The sequence below is a fragment of the Bos taurus genome, chromosome 26, assembly GCF_002263795.3.
Source record: "Bos taurus isolate L1 Dominette 01449 registration number 42190680 breed Hereford chromosome 26, ARS-UCD2.0, whole genome shotgun sequence".
Lineage (NCBI taxonomy): Eukaryota > Metazoa > Chordata > Mammalia > Artiodactyla > Bovidae > Bos > Bos taurus.
Window position 1 is genome coordinate 41,474,376 of NC_037353.1, and position 13,193 is coordinate 41,487,568.

The 13,193-nt window shown below is 45.9% G+C and overlaps 1 protein-coding gene across 15 annotated transcripts in view; it reads right to left on the reverse strand.

Moving 5' to 3' along the window:
• Positions 1–13,193, reverse strand: part of FGFR2 (fibroblast growth factor receptor 2) — a 107,060-nt gene that overhangs the window by 23,699 nt on the left and 70,168 nt on the right. For 5 of the 15 annotated variants that reach the window (XM_059881747.1, XM_059881744.1, XM_059881740.1 and 2 more), the window contains one exon: positions 9,515–9,718. In XM_059881747.1, coding sequence (XP_059737730.1) covers positions 9,515–9,718 — 204 coding nt within the window. Of the gene's footprint in view, positions 1–9,514; positions 9,719–11,744; positions 11,890–13,193 lie in introns of all 15 variants that reach the window. The other 10 variants (XM_059881748.1, XM_059881745.1, XM_059881749.1 and 7 more) reach the window with 3 other exon arrangements.

The window sequence follows — 13,193 nt, forward strand, 5'->3', positions numbered from 1 at the left end:
CCACCTGAGAAGACTGGGAGCCGGCCAGAGCCCAGCCATTGGTCAGCTCTTAGAAAGCAAGGGGAGGGTGGGTTGGCCAAAGTCATGAATTTAGGACCAAACATTTAGGAGCTGGATTCCAACTCCTCGGTCCTCCTATCCAGGCAGTATGTGCTAGATTTCATCCAGCTTGTATGTTCCTAAAACCAGACGTCCAAACATTTTTTAGACATTGCTTGATTTAAAAAAAAAAAAAAAAAAGTCTTGTTTCCACCCTAAACAGTCAACATATCATCTGAGAACACAGAGCTAGACCCCCACAGGCTTCATTCTTGCCTTTTTGCCTGGGCTTGTATCAGAGCCCCAGATTAGCAATCTCCTCCTGGCATACCAGCTCAGATGGTGAATCAATGCTACGCTTATGACATTCCACAAAAGCTTCTGGAAAATCGGCTCCTCAATCAGCTCTATCTTTTGAAATGTAAAGGCGAATATGTCAAGGATCTAGCTCTAGAATTTGAATGGGAAAAGCATTCTGGCAGCAACAAGTGCCTTTATTCAAGGGTAACCAGAGACCCAGGCACTGCGGACCACTGTCTACTTCTCCCCCATTCCTTCTAGGAACTAGCTGATGACCAGGTCAACTTTGGTTTCAGAAACTAGTGAACAAAGAGTCAAGGGAAAGAAAAATACCTCTTTATTCACAATCTTGTGGGAAAGCTCCCCTCCCCATCCCCAACGCCCCCAGCAGCCTGCAAGGCTTTACAGAGTGTTCTCAGTTTACGCTCATTCATTATAGTCTGCATTTGAAAAAATAGCTATTTCTTAAATATATCATCTCTCTGTGCTGGTTTCTGTAAAGGAAAGTACCATTACGGGCTGCCTGACCATCACCTTATTCTAAACCATGAACAAGACCGACCCAAGAGAACTGGAATCGGGTTTGACGTGACCCCTCAAACGTGGTTCTGTCCCCTACGTGACTCTCACACCAACCTTTCTCCCCAGCAGTGCTTACAAACATTTTTAAAATCAAGATGGCAAGGATCAAGATGAACAAATTTAATGAGGATGAACTTTCAAGGCAGAGCCTGGACCATTCCCACAGGGAACCAGAAGATTGCTCTGGGAACGTCCTACTTAAAAAAACTTGACTCTCTCCTTAAACCCAGACTGCCCTTAAAAACAGGTAGGAAACCTGAGATATCCAAGAATAGATTGGGGGCAGGGATCATTTCAGGAACAGGAAGCTGGTATTAGTATTACTTATAATATCAAGAAGAAGGCAAATTTTAACATAGAATTTCTATCATCTTTTTAAATGTACATGAAAACATTTCTGAGCCTTCTGAGCAGTCTTTTGTCAAAGGGAATCATGCTTAAATTTTATTATGTAGACTCTATGATCAATGCTTACTCACCATGAGCATAGTAAACATATATATATATTTATGTGTGTATTTAATGATATATATACATACATATATTTTAAAGGAAGTTAGCAGTCATTAGTTTTGGAGCTAAGAGGGGCCTCATGGACAGATAAAGTTCTAAGAGGCTTCACACCTAAGTGTCTGGGCCACAGAGGCAAAGAGCAGAAGCAAAAAGACAAAAAGGTAAAAAAAAAAAAAAAAAGACAAAGGTAAACACGAAAAGCCTGCAGAATCCACCTCCGCAATACGCTGACCTCAGCTGCAGGGCCCACCAGTAACACCATCTCCACAGCCTCCACTGACCCCATATATGGGGTCATATATATATATATGTATATATACCCCATATATATGTCTTGAGCTCCATCTGCAGGGAAGGACTCAGAGAGATTTCAAGGAACAGGTTTGGCTAAAAAAAATTCCCCAAATCCTAACACCCTGCATCAGGTCATGAGCTATGGATGCCAAAGGAGATGGGTGTTCGCAGACGAAAAGGTCTCCCACATGAAGAAGCACAAATCACCACTCATCACGGTGGGAACCCAGCTTGAAGGTCACAGGCCAGAAGACTGGGAACAGCAGTCAGAGTCAGTCTGGCAATGAGACAGGACAGGCCCCATCCAGACGAGGTCTGGCAGAGTCCACAGCCAGAACACCTCTCCAAGGCCAGTAGCGTAGCCCTGCTCGCTGGACCTCAGGGATCCTAGAACCCCTGTGCAGAGTGTGCAGGGAACTTGGAGACGGAGAAACCCCTGGGGTGGTGATGGGGGGAGCGGCTCTGGGTGAGGAGGCCCGTCCCGCCTTCTCTGGTATCGGTGAGGTTTCCAGGACACGGTGAGCGGGGGCCGCCTTCCCACAGGAGGTTAGAGGACACGGGCACTGAAAACAAGTCTCAGGAAGGATCTGTGAGAGCCTGAGCCCTGGTCACCTCCGGGGAGACGGGTTAGAAGTTGAGCAGGGACGGGGTGGAATATATCTTATTCCAGAACCTTCTAAAGCATTTGCATTTGATTACCATGCATATGTATCTCTTTTACATTCTAGAAAAACAAAGAACTTTTCCTTAATGACAAAAATATTTTTAAGAATGAGAAGGATCTGGGCTGAGGCATGTCATGGGCAGGAGTTGGGGGCATGGAAAATGGGGCATATTCTTGAAATATACTGATGTCTAAAATGAGTCAAAAATGACGAGATCTTGGCTCTCATCTCTTCCCTGGGCTACAGGCTGGGTGTTGGGGCATCTCTGCATCCTTCCAGGTGGGTCCCCAGTGACTCCCCCAGCCTAGCTGGTACCACCAATCCTAGCTGGCACCGTTCCCCTGCAAACTGTTTACAATGTGGGACCCTGAGTGGGGATAGGGGCAGTCCCACCTGGACCAAGTGCCCCACTGTGAGCTGTAGGGTCCCTATTCCAACACTAACTGTGAGAGCTTCAGCTAGTCACTTGACCTTCCTAAACTCGAGTCTCCTCGTCTGTTAAAAGGAGGCCAGAACAAGGAGATCCAACCAGGATCCAAGGAGACCCAACCAGTCCAAGGAGATCCAACCAGTCCATCCTAAAGGAAATCAGTCCTGAATATTCACTGGAAGGACTGATGCTGAAGCTGAAACTCCAATACTTTGGCTACCTGATGTGAAGAATTGACTCATTAGAAAAGACTCTGACACTGGGCAAGATTGAAGGAGGGAGGAGAAGGGGATGATAGAGGATGAGATGGTTGGATGGCATCACCGATTCAATGGACATGAGTTTGAGCAAGCTCCAGGAGTTGGTGAAGGACAGGGAAGCCTGGCATGCTGCAGCCCATGGGGTCACAAAGAGTTAGACATGACTGAGCGACTGAACTGAACTGAGAACAGTTCCCATGTCACTGAATTACTGTGAGGGTAAAATGAGGTCATACCCACAAAGCGTTTAGCCTGGCACCTGCTAAGAGCTCAGTTTGCTACCAACACCACAATGGCTTCTCTTAGCATCTTCTCTTTTTTTGCCTGCACCCCAGTGGTATATGGGAACTTAGTTCCCTGACCAGGGACCGGACCCATGCCCCCTGCATTGGAAGGTGATATCTTAACCACTGGACCGCCAGGGAGGTCCCTTAGCATTTTTTTAGAGTCATTTGCTGCTCAGATTCATGGGAGTTTATGAGGATCCCTCTCTCTGGGGAAGCCTGCAGACTTGCAGCCTAGCATTGTTCTGTGTGTGAGATGCTGTCTGTCAGACGGCATGCAGCAGGGAGAAAGCAATTCCACCACATTACGGGTAGGATTTGCCTTAATGGTTTGACAGATGAGACCCTCTGCTCACAGCCAGGGTGGGTGGGTAGGGCTGGAGGAGTCCAGTGGGCAGAAGAGCAAGCCTCAGAAATTAAGGAGTCAGGGGACAGTCCCAGGGCAGGAGGAGAGCTGGAGAGTTAAGAAAGCCCTCATGACAAATAGGGCTTAGTGGCTGCCTCAGAAAGAAAAACGAAGCATTCAGTCAGAAGTTAACTGCTCCGCGGCTAACCTGTGACCCCAGAGGAATCTCTGCACAAACCCGTGACAAGAGTTCACACCCATACACATCTTCCCCCACAGACAGAGTGTCTCCCACAAGGTTTTAATGCGAAAGCTTTGAAAATGGAAAACCTTCCCCAACTTTGTTGCTGTCACTAGGATGAAGGTTATGGAAACTTTGTTCAGATTTAGGGCAGAGGTTTAGATTCCATGGACAGATCTGGAAGATACTTCTGTTTAAAAAAAAAATACACAAAGAGAAAAAAAAGAGAAGAAAATGTCCCGAGTGGAAGAATCGACAGAATTCAATCCCTCTGTCTACGGAAGGTATATCATAATTTTACCTCCATGCATTTTACTATGCTTTTAAAATCCCCTCTGGGACTGTAAAACATGACTGGCTTTCTCTTCATTCCATCTTACTCTGAGCGCTAACGTGTTTGCAGGGCTGGCCCAATCCCTTGCAGGCAATTCCTCTGAGGAACACCATGTTTCTAGAGCTTCTCTCTTTTGGACCACATTCTCTAAGGAATTCCACTGAATTTCATTCTGAATCCTGCTTCTGCAACACAGGTAATCATTCTTTTTTTGGGGGGGAGGTGGGAACAAAATCAAAACCTTCTCTCTCAGATATGCTCCTCCAGTTCCAGGTTTCCTTTTCCTCTGATTTTAAAAGATCCCATTGATAGTGATCACTGAGTTACTTAAAACAATAAACACTAACACTCTAAAATAAGCTGTTTCCCCACTCCCAAATCCTGGCAGGCCCTTTTCCATCATGTTTTGCCACAGTCTCCACTCAGCTTCCTCTCTCTCCGGAATCTCTTTACCATAAATTCCTCGTGCCATAAATCAAGCTCTTAACCAAATGTGTTTTTTCTCCTATTTCCACAGCACATAAAGGAGATTAGGTAAGGAAGCGGGTTTTTTTTGTTTTTTTTTTTTTCTTTTCTTTTTAAAGGGCCACCAAGACATTGTGTTGTCCTTTGATACTAGATTTGATTCATCAATGAGAGGGGGGCCTGCAGAGAACAGGGCAGGCAGAGGTATAGATGCCAGGAGGAGGAGGACTCACACGTGGACCACAGCCAGCCAGAGAAACCCTCTGACGCTCAGTCCACGGATCCACATTCTCAAACCAGAGCACGAGGCCCCAGAGCTAACACAGTGATGCTGTAAGTACCGCCTATCACTCCCCAATAGCAAACAAAGTGCCTTCACCACCTAGAGCTGGTGGATGAGATAAAGGGTCAAGGGATGGGGGAAGGGAGGATTTGTTTTCCTTCCATGACAAATTTTAGGTAAACAGGCAGGGGAGCTAATTTGACACTTACTTTCCTCCTTTAGCAAGTCTCTGCCTCCCCAAACCTCTCCCCAGAGAAACTCTATCAAACCCCGACCGGTCTCATCGGCCCAAACCCAGGTCTGATCTTAGCTGAACTTCGTGTCTTCTGGAAGCTGAGAGGAGAGAACAGCCAAGTGGGGGCCAGGCGCCCACATGCAAGGGCAAATTCCAGTTAAGCCATCCATGACCATCCGATTACCTACATGCTTGCTGGAACCAGCCAGTTCCATTAGACCACTTGAATGACCAAAATACAGAGAATGTTCCAAGATCACGCTGTTTAGCTGCTAGGCAGCAAATGCGCTTCTAGATGTGGGCCTGCCCTTCACAGAATTCAGTGGGTTTCATAACACGGCCCCCAGAACTGGCTCCCAAACCACACATGCCATCTTTGACCCATTCACGATGTCCCTGGGAATGTGTCCTTTGCCTCAAAGATACTGTTATAAAACATGACCTTGTCTGACCTTGATTTTTCTCTGGTTTTTGATCTATCTGTACCAGTAATCAAGAGGGTGAAATTAAAGTCTGGGGAAAGAAAAAAAAAACAAAACCAAAAACCAACCCTGCTGCCCCGTCTTGAGATGCTGGTGGTGAGCCAGCATGAGGTGCATGCATGTGAGGGGTTATCTGCTGATGCAAGTGTATCTCCATACCGCCCTACAGAAGAGTCTGGCTCTCGAAAAAGACCTGGACGTGCTCACTGAGAAACCAACTCAACAAACCCAGCAATGCTGCCTACCTCCTGAACAAACAGCTCACTTCCTTTCACACCTCTCTGCCCCCACAGAACTAATGTGTGCAACACACGAAAAGTACAGCCCACCCGGCAACTCATGGATGTGTCAGGAAGACTTCCCAATGGCCACACCATCCACTAGCAGCCCTGGAGACCTGTACAAGAGCCAACAGGCTCGGGCAGACTACCCTCTCTGGGCTGGCTCTTGCTGGTCCCCTTGTCTGAGCCCCAGCTCAGAACACGGAAGGATCCCTGCCAAAGGAAATGGGGAGACACCCTACATCACCCACCTCCCCCACCAAAAAGCTATTTCTCTTTCCCCAAACATCAAAATCCATAAAGAGCCTCAACAAACTCATGGTTACCAGGAAATGATCACAAGGAATTTCTTCTTTGGTACCAGAGAAAAATATTTTTGTGTCAAAAACAAATAACAAACTCGTATGTTGGTCTTACACTGGTAAGTCCAGTACATGTTAGTAAATGTCAACAAAAAAAATCCACAAAAGGATAAAACAATTTTTTTAAAACCTGCTCTTGTTCTAAAAAGGGAGCAACGATGGATCTAGTGAGATGTGGTCTCTGCATGTCTTGGGAGGGGCAAGGATCAGGGCCAAGAAGATGAAATTCCAGGCACATGCAGGACGGCAAGTGCCTAGGAAATACTGAGGAACAGTCCATCCCCAAGACATCTAATTACAGCTTACCTGTCGCCAGGTAAAGGCATGCCTGGCATCCCTGTGGTATGCTCTCTGTCATCAACGTATCTGCAGGCCTTTCTGGGGCTTTTCATTCCAGCCACAGTCCAATAACCCTCTTTTATCCAGGTATCTGATAAACATTCTTCCACCAAAGGGGCCATGCTCATTATGGACGAATGGCTGTTTGTGAAGAATCAGTGGGTCCCACATGTGCAGCTGAGATGTGTCAACATCCCCCCAAATAAACGCCCAGAGATTTGTTTTTCCAGGGGACTGGTACCTGCCCACTTTCTACTGCTTCTCTTACACTATTTGACCCTACTGAAACACAAGGCCATTGCATCTCAAATGAAGGCCCCCAAGTAACTTTGGAGCCATTGGCAAAGGCCACAGGCCACGTCTTGCATGAAACCTGTGTTAGACTAAGCACTCAGAAAATTAAGAAGAAAGGAGGGGCGGGAGGGATAAACAAAGAGGAAGAGCTAGAATGCTGCCTTCAGTTACACACAGGGAAGGAGAGGAGAAAGGAGCAACTTAGACTGAGATGGACAATGAAGAACACCAGTCAGCCAGGGAGAAACAGCACAAAGACCAGAGCTGAGTCAAGGGGATTTTAAAGGCATCTGCTTCTTCTATATGAAATAAAAAGAAGAGCACTATAACAGCTGCAGAAAAAAAAAGTATGATGAAGTAATTACAGGACAATGGTCTAGCTACACCAAATTAAAGGTTTCTTCCAGAAGGTAGCATTTTTCCCTATTAGAAAAAAAAATAATAGAGATGGGAATACCACTCCCTCTTTCAAGTCCCTAGAGTCAGGATCTCAAGATAGTAGCTGTAAAAATGGTCCAAATGGCTGTAAAAAATGGTCCTGAGGGTCGGGGAGGGGTGGCCACACCACCTGAAGGTCACTGAAGGTACCATGTTATAAGAGTCATCTTAAGACTGAACTCTCCCAGAGTCAGGCAAGTGGCCTCATCATCAATTCCCTGGCCCCAGGAAAGATATGCTCAGTCGCTTCAGTTGTGTCCGACTCTCAGAGACCCCATGGACTGTAGCCCACCAGGCTCCTCTGTCCATGGAATTCTCCAGGCAAGAACACTGGAATGGACTGCCATGCCCTCCTCCAGGGGATCTTTCCAACCCAGGGATCAAACCTGCATCTCCTGCGTTGCAGGCGAATTCTTTACCGATGAGTCACCAGGGAAGCCCCGAGAGACAATGTGCCACTTTAATAAAACAGCATTCTTGGAGGCAGGGGGAACCAATGACAACTTTCTCCCCTGCCTCACCCTGCTGCCACTCTTAAGACCATGTGGGCACTGCCCTATACTTGACACACTCCAAATGCTACCCTCAGCCTCCACTTTTTTTTTTTTTTTTTTTAGCCTCCATTTAGAAAGACCTGCTTGAAACATAGATTCAACGAAGTCAACAAGGACCCATTCAGCCCAGAGTTCGGAGCTGGGCTGAGAACAGCCATATCTGTGCCAAAACCACTGCTGACCAACTGGTTCCTAATGTTTCCTAATGCCTTGTCCAGAAAATATCATTGCCACCTGCAGTCAGGCTGGGATTAATCCAGAGTTTCTCAGAGTGCATTTCAGAATCATCTGAGGACTTACTTCAGATGCAGATTCCTGGTCCTCTTCAAAACCTACTCAACCAGAATCTCTGGGGCTACAAGTAAGGCATCTGCCATTTTAACAAGCGTGCTGTGCACACCGAGTTAGAGCCTGTGAGTTAGCCATTTTCCTCACTGTTTCAAAACTCATGTCCTTATTGGAACCAAGTACTAAATACTTTTGGAAACACTGCCTTCACACCTGCCTTCCCCTTCCACCTTCGCGAGCACTTCCAGCCCCACCAGCTGTGCCAGGCTTTGGTTTAAGGCAGAGGTGTTGGCTCCAACTTGTCCCATTTGCCTGAAGCAAAAGTAAACCCACCGGGAGGCACAGACGATCAAAAAGCAACCAACAAAACTGAGGTTAACAAGCTCGAGGGTAACAACTAGTTGCCCGTTCAATATACAAATCATTCTGCCACCAAATCCACAGTCACGCTCATGGGAACACCTAATCAGAACATATTATAGGCATGTGTGTGTGTGCGTGCTCAATCATGCGACCCCATGGACTGCAGCCTGCCAGGTTCCTCTGTCCGTGGGATTTTCCTGGCAAGAATACTGGAGTGGGGTGCCATTTCCTCCTCCGGGGAATCTTCCTGACTCAGGGATGGAACCTGCATCTCCTGCACTGCAGACAGATTCTGTACCACTGAGCCACTGGGGGGACTACAGGATTCTATTTTAAGAATCAGAGGTGGAAGCCAAATCCAGTTAAGACAGACCTCATGGGGTAGTAGTTCAGACACCTCCAGGTACAGGTTTCTGACCTTGACTTCAAAAAAAGTAAGTCCAAGAAAACCAGAATCCCTTCCTTTCCAACAGGCATCAGTCTATCGCCAAAAAAAGCATTCGATCACAGGGACAACGAGGGCTTATGCCACTGCACTTGAGTCCCACCGAACACAGCAGGGTGTTACCTCTTGGGTTATTTCCAGTCCTGCAGATGAGCTCAGAGTCTCGCACCACTGGGCTTTCTCACCCTCAGAACTAGACTCAGCTGACCTTACCAATGCACCAGGACTTGACCTTCCAAGCTCCAGACACTGATTGGACAGACGCCCACGAAGAGACCGGTCAGAACCACTAGCACAGGGATGCTCCCCAAAATAGAAGCACAGAAGCAGAGGAAGAGACCCAAGAGCTGGCTGGGCTTGGGGAGTGGTAAAGTTCTTCAAACTCTTTATCTACTTTCTGTTACCTGTCTCCGCAGGGGGATGCGCTTGGTCAGCTTGTGCACAGCCGGCTGGCTGCTGAAGTCCGGCTTCTTGGTCGTGTTCCTCATCCGGCACAAGATGACCGTCACCACCATGCAGGCGATGAAGAACACCCCTATGCAGTAAATGGCTATTTCCAGGTAGTCTGGGGAAGCTGGGATCTCCTTTTCTCTTACAGGAGCTAGATTGCAGATCACAGGAGAGGAACAGATAAGCAGGCCACAGAGTTAGGAGACTGCACTGATGCTTCCTGGCGTAACTACAGGAAATCAAAAAGTGACAATCATTCCCAAGGCAAGATGGGCCTCCCAACAGCTCAGCGCTGCAAGAGGCATGGGCTGTGGGCCTGCCGTGCACCTCTTCTAAACAAAAGTGAATAACTCTGGGCTCCTTGTTTTACCACTGGGGCCCAGGTAGTGTCTTATGACTACCTCAACGGACCTCCGGAATCCAGATCATGATGGATTGGCTGACTCCAAGGTACGAGGGTCAGGTTACAAGGTCACATTCCGTTAAGACATATGGGTAGGGTAGGACAGTCACCCACACCCACGACAAAAGGGCTGCCTTCTCCCTTGATGGTCTCTGATGCAAACCATTTAAAAATTCTTAAATATGAACGTGCCCACTTTTGTCTCTAAAGGAAGAATGCCTCTGTCTTATTTGGGTGAGCTCTTCCAAAGGAAGATGTGACCAAGTCATTTGCCCAGAACACAGTTTCAAAGCAAACAAAAAAATTATTCATCTACTGGGCTGGTTGGAAAAGGTTCATATTTCTAAATATAGTCCAGTAGATTATTTAACTAAACAAATGCTTTTAATAATAAAGACTGAATTGGTTATAGTACAGAATCATTATGTCTATACAATAAAAAGTATGTAACATTCTTTAATAACCATTTAAATTTTTGTGTATCTGGTTATACACATGTCACAACTTTTAAAGAAAAAACAGAGATGATGTCACATGTGAGGGCACATAAAACTGCTTAAGTTAGAAACTCTTACACTAACTTCCAATAATCTGCTCCCTCCTTGGTCCTCAATGATCAATCGACAAGCAGTGTATTTCCAAATAGTACTTTTCTCAAACTGCATTCTTAATTAATGTGCTCGTACTGTCAGGCAAATCGGTTAAGAAGTGCCAGTCGGGCACTTGTAAAATGCAATACTGCAAGTAAAAGCAAGCTCAATACACGAGGCATCTCACTGTCGCAAAGCAAATACTCAGAGCGGATTCACAACAAAAGGAAAAATGAATGCAATGGCATTATTTAAAGCTTATACATTTGAGTCAGAAAACTATTCGCAAGATAGTCAAAACTCTTAGCAGCACAGCACAAAATGAAATGATCAATTTATTTTTGCTAGATATAAGCATGCAGGTAGGCACCAAACTCTAAAAATAAGGAATTAATAACTGGAGTGGAACATATGAGCTGGCAAACCATAGTCTATGCAGTTTCACAAAGGAAATGACAAAGAGACAGATGTATTAAAGAAGATAGTAGTTAAAACTTGACTAGGGTAGAGATGTCAGTTAAAAGATTTAGACAGCGGCAGTGTTTAGGCAAGAGGGCTTCAGTGATGTTGATTTCTCTGTAGGGTAGAAATAACATCAAGCCCAAGATGGCAAGAGCATGCTTTGCAGTAAAAGCCTAAGAGTCTGTTCCATTACATCATGCAGCAAGCCACCGATCCCCAAGTAGATAACACACTGCTTCTGAACACCCTACACACAGAGGTATTTCTGCCCAGGAGCCTCAACATACACCCATCTATTTACATCTCATTAAAAACAGGAAGTGGAACAAAAAAACGTTTTTTAAGTACATATGGGATTTTAACAAAATGGAATTTGAAATGAGAAAAATCACTTTGAATTTTACAGAGTGATTTCAACTTCTTCCTTAAAAGAAACCAGGATGGGTGAATTTACACATTGACTCAATAACTCACTAAAAACATAAGATCTCTCGGGGTTTGAAGGGTAAAATCACTTGATCATAAATAAATGCGCGGGTGGGATCTCATTGCAAGTGAATTTCCAAGGCAACTTTCTTATCCCAGGGGGGTAATTTTAAACATTTTGAAAACTCTTTATGTGAGGGGAAAAGGGACCATTCCTGAGAACAGAAGCCGTGTTAATTTCATAGCAATCAACCAAGAAGAGGGAAAAAACCATGGAGAGAAAGAGCAGTATATACCTGGCAGAACTGTCAACCATGCAGAGTGAAAGGATATCCCAATAGAATTACCCGCCAAGCACGTATATTCCCCAGCATCCTCAAAAGTTACATTCCGAATATAGAGAACCTCAATTTCTTTGTCCGTGGTATTAACACCGGCGGCCTAGAAAACAAGGAAAGCAAGAGAAAGGGCTAGACGACACAGGAATGATTGTGGAGGGGCCATGGAACCACGAGGCACTGCACCGGGACCTCCACGGGTACCGGCCACCGGAAGATTCCAATCGCAGCCCATCCACAAAGCCCACAACCAAGAGACACTGAGCAACACGGAGCAGCTCACCTCCACAGGCCCGTCACCACACCGGCTTCACCACCTAGACATACATGCATGCGATCAAAGGCATGGAAAAATCAACCCACAGAGATCCATTCTCTGGGTCTTTGCTTGCTTGCTTTGGATGGAGGAGTGATTTTCCAAAAGTAGGGCACCCAGAAGTCCAAGCTGGGTTCTGGTCCTGTTGGCTGCAGACTCCCACCTTGAAAAAAGGATGGCTCTGTCTAAATTGTTGTATTGCAAGACAGCACACTGCAGGTTAGTCCAAGTGGATACTTGGCATATCCTTCCAGGCCTGTGAGAACCACCAGGGTGGGGTTCTGTGTTGGTTACTAGGCTCTGGTTACTTTTACTCCTGTACAACCACCTTGACATACATTGCATTAAAAGAAAATCGAAGAAAACATGATATTGATAGCAAAGAAACTGGGCTCTTTTTTTTTTCTTTTTGCAACAAAAACATTTGCCTGTGAATCATGACAAATTGGTGGCTCAGACAGTAAAGAATCTGCCTGCAGTGTAGGAGACCCGGGTTCGATCCCTGGGTTAGGAAGATCCCCTGGAGAAGGGAATGGCTAACCACTCCAGTATTCTTGCCTGGATAATTCCACAGAGGAGCCTGGTGGACTACAGTCCATGGTGTCGCAAAGAGTCAGACATGACTGACTCATGTCCCTTTCATATGAAAAACTGAGAAAAGCAATCTACTGTCTTTAATAGCCAGTCAGCAGTACATTTATTCACGGAGATGGGATATCCTTGAACTTGGGATAACAAGGTCAAGGACAGTATTCTGTTTAAGTATCAATTAGGTAACAGAGAAAACGGTGCTCTGTTGAACCAATGATATTTCTCTAAAAATCTGCGGTTGGGAAGGTATCAAATTCTGCTGTTATGCAAATGCCACGCGCAACAGGCACACTGGTGTGTGTCTGCAACAGTGCTGATGTGCAACAATGATGGGAGATGTGCAGCCTGAACAAGAAAAACCAGAAGGAACAACTTCAAAACTGGGTGGGGGGCGAAGGGCAATCTTCAAAAGAAATGAGAGCAAGCGCTTTGAACATGTGTGGGTATTTTTCCATGGCTGCTGGCATCCTACCAGCTGCATCACGGAAGAAAGATTATGA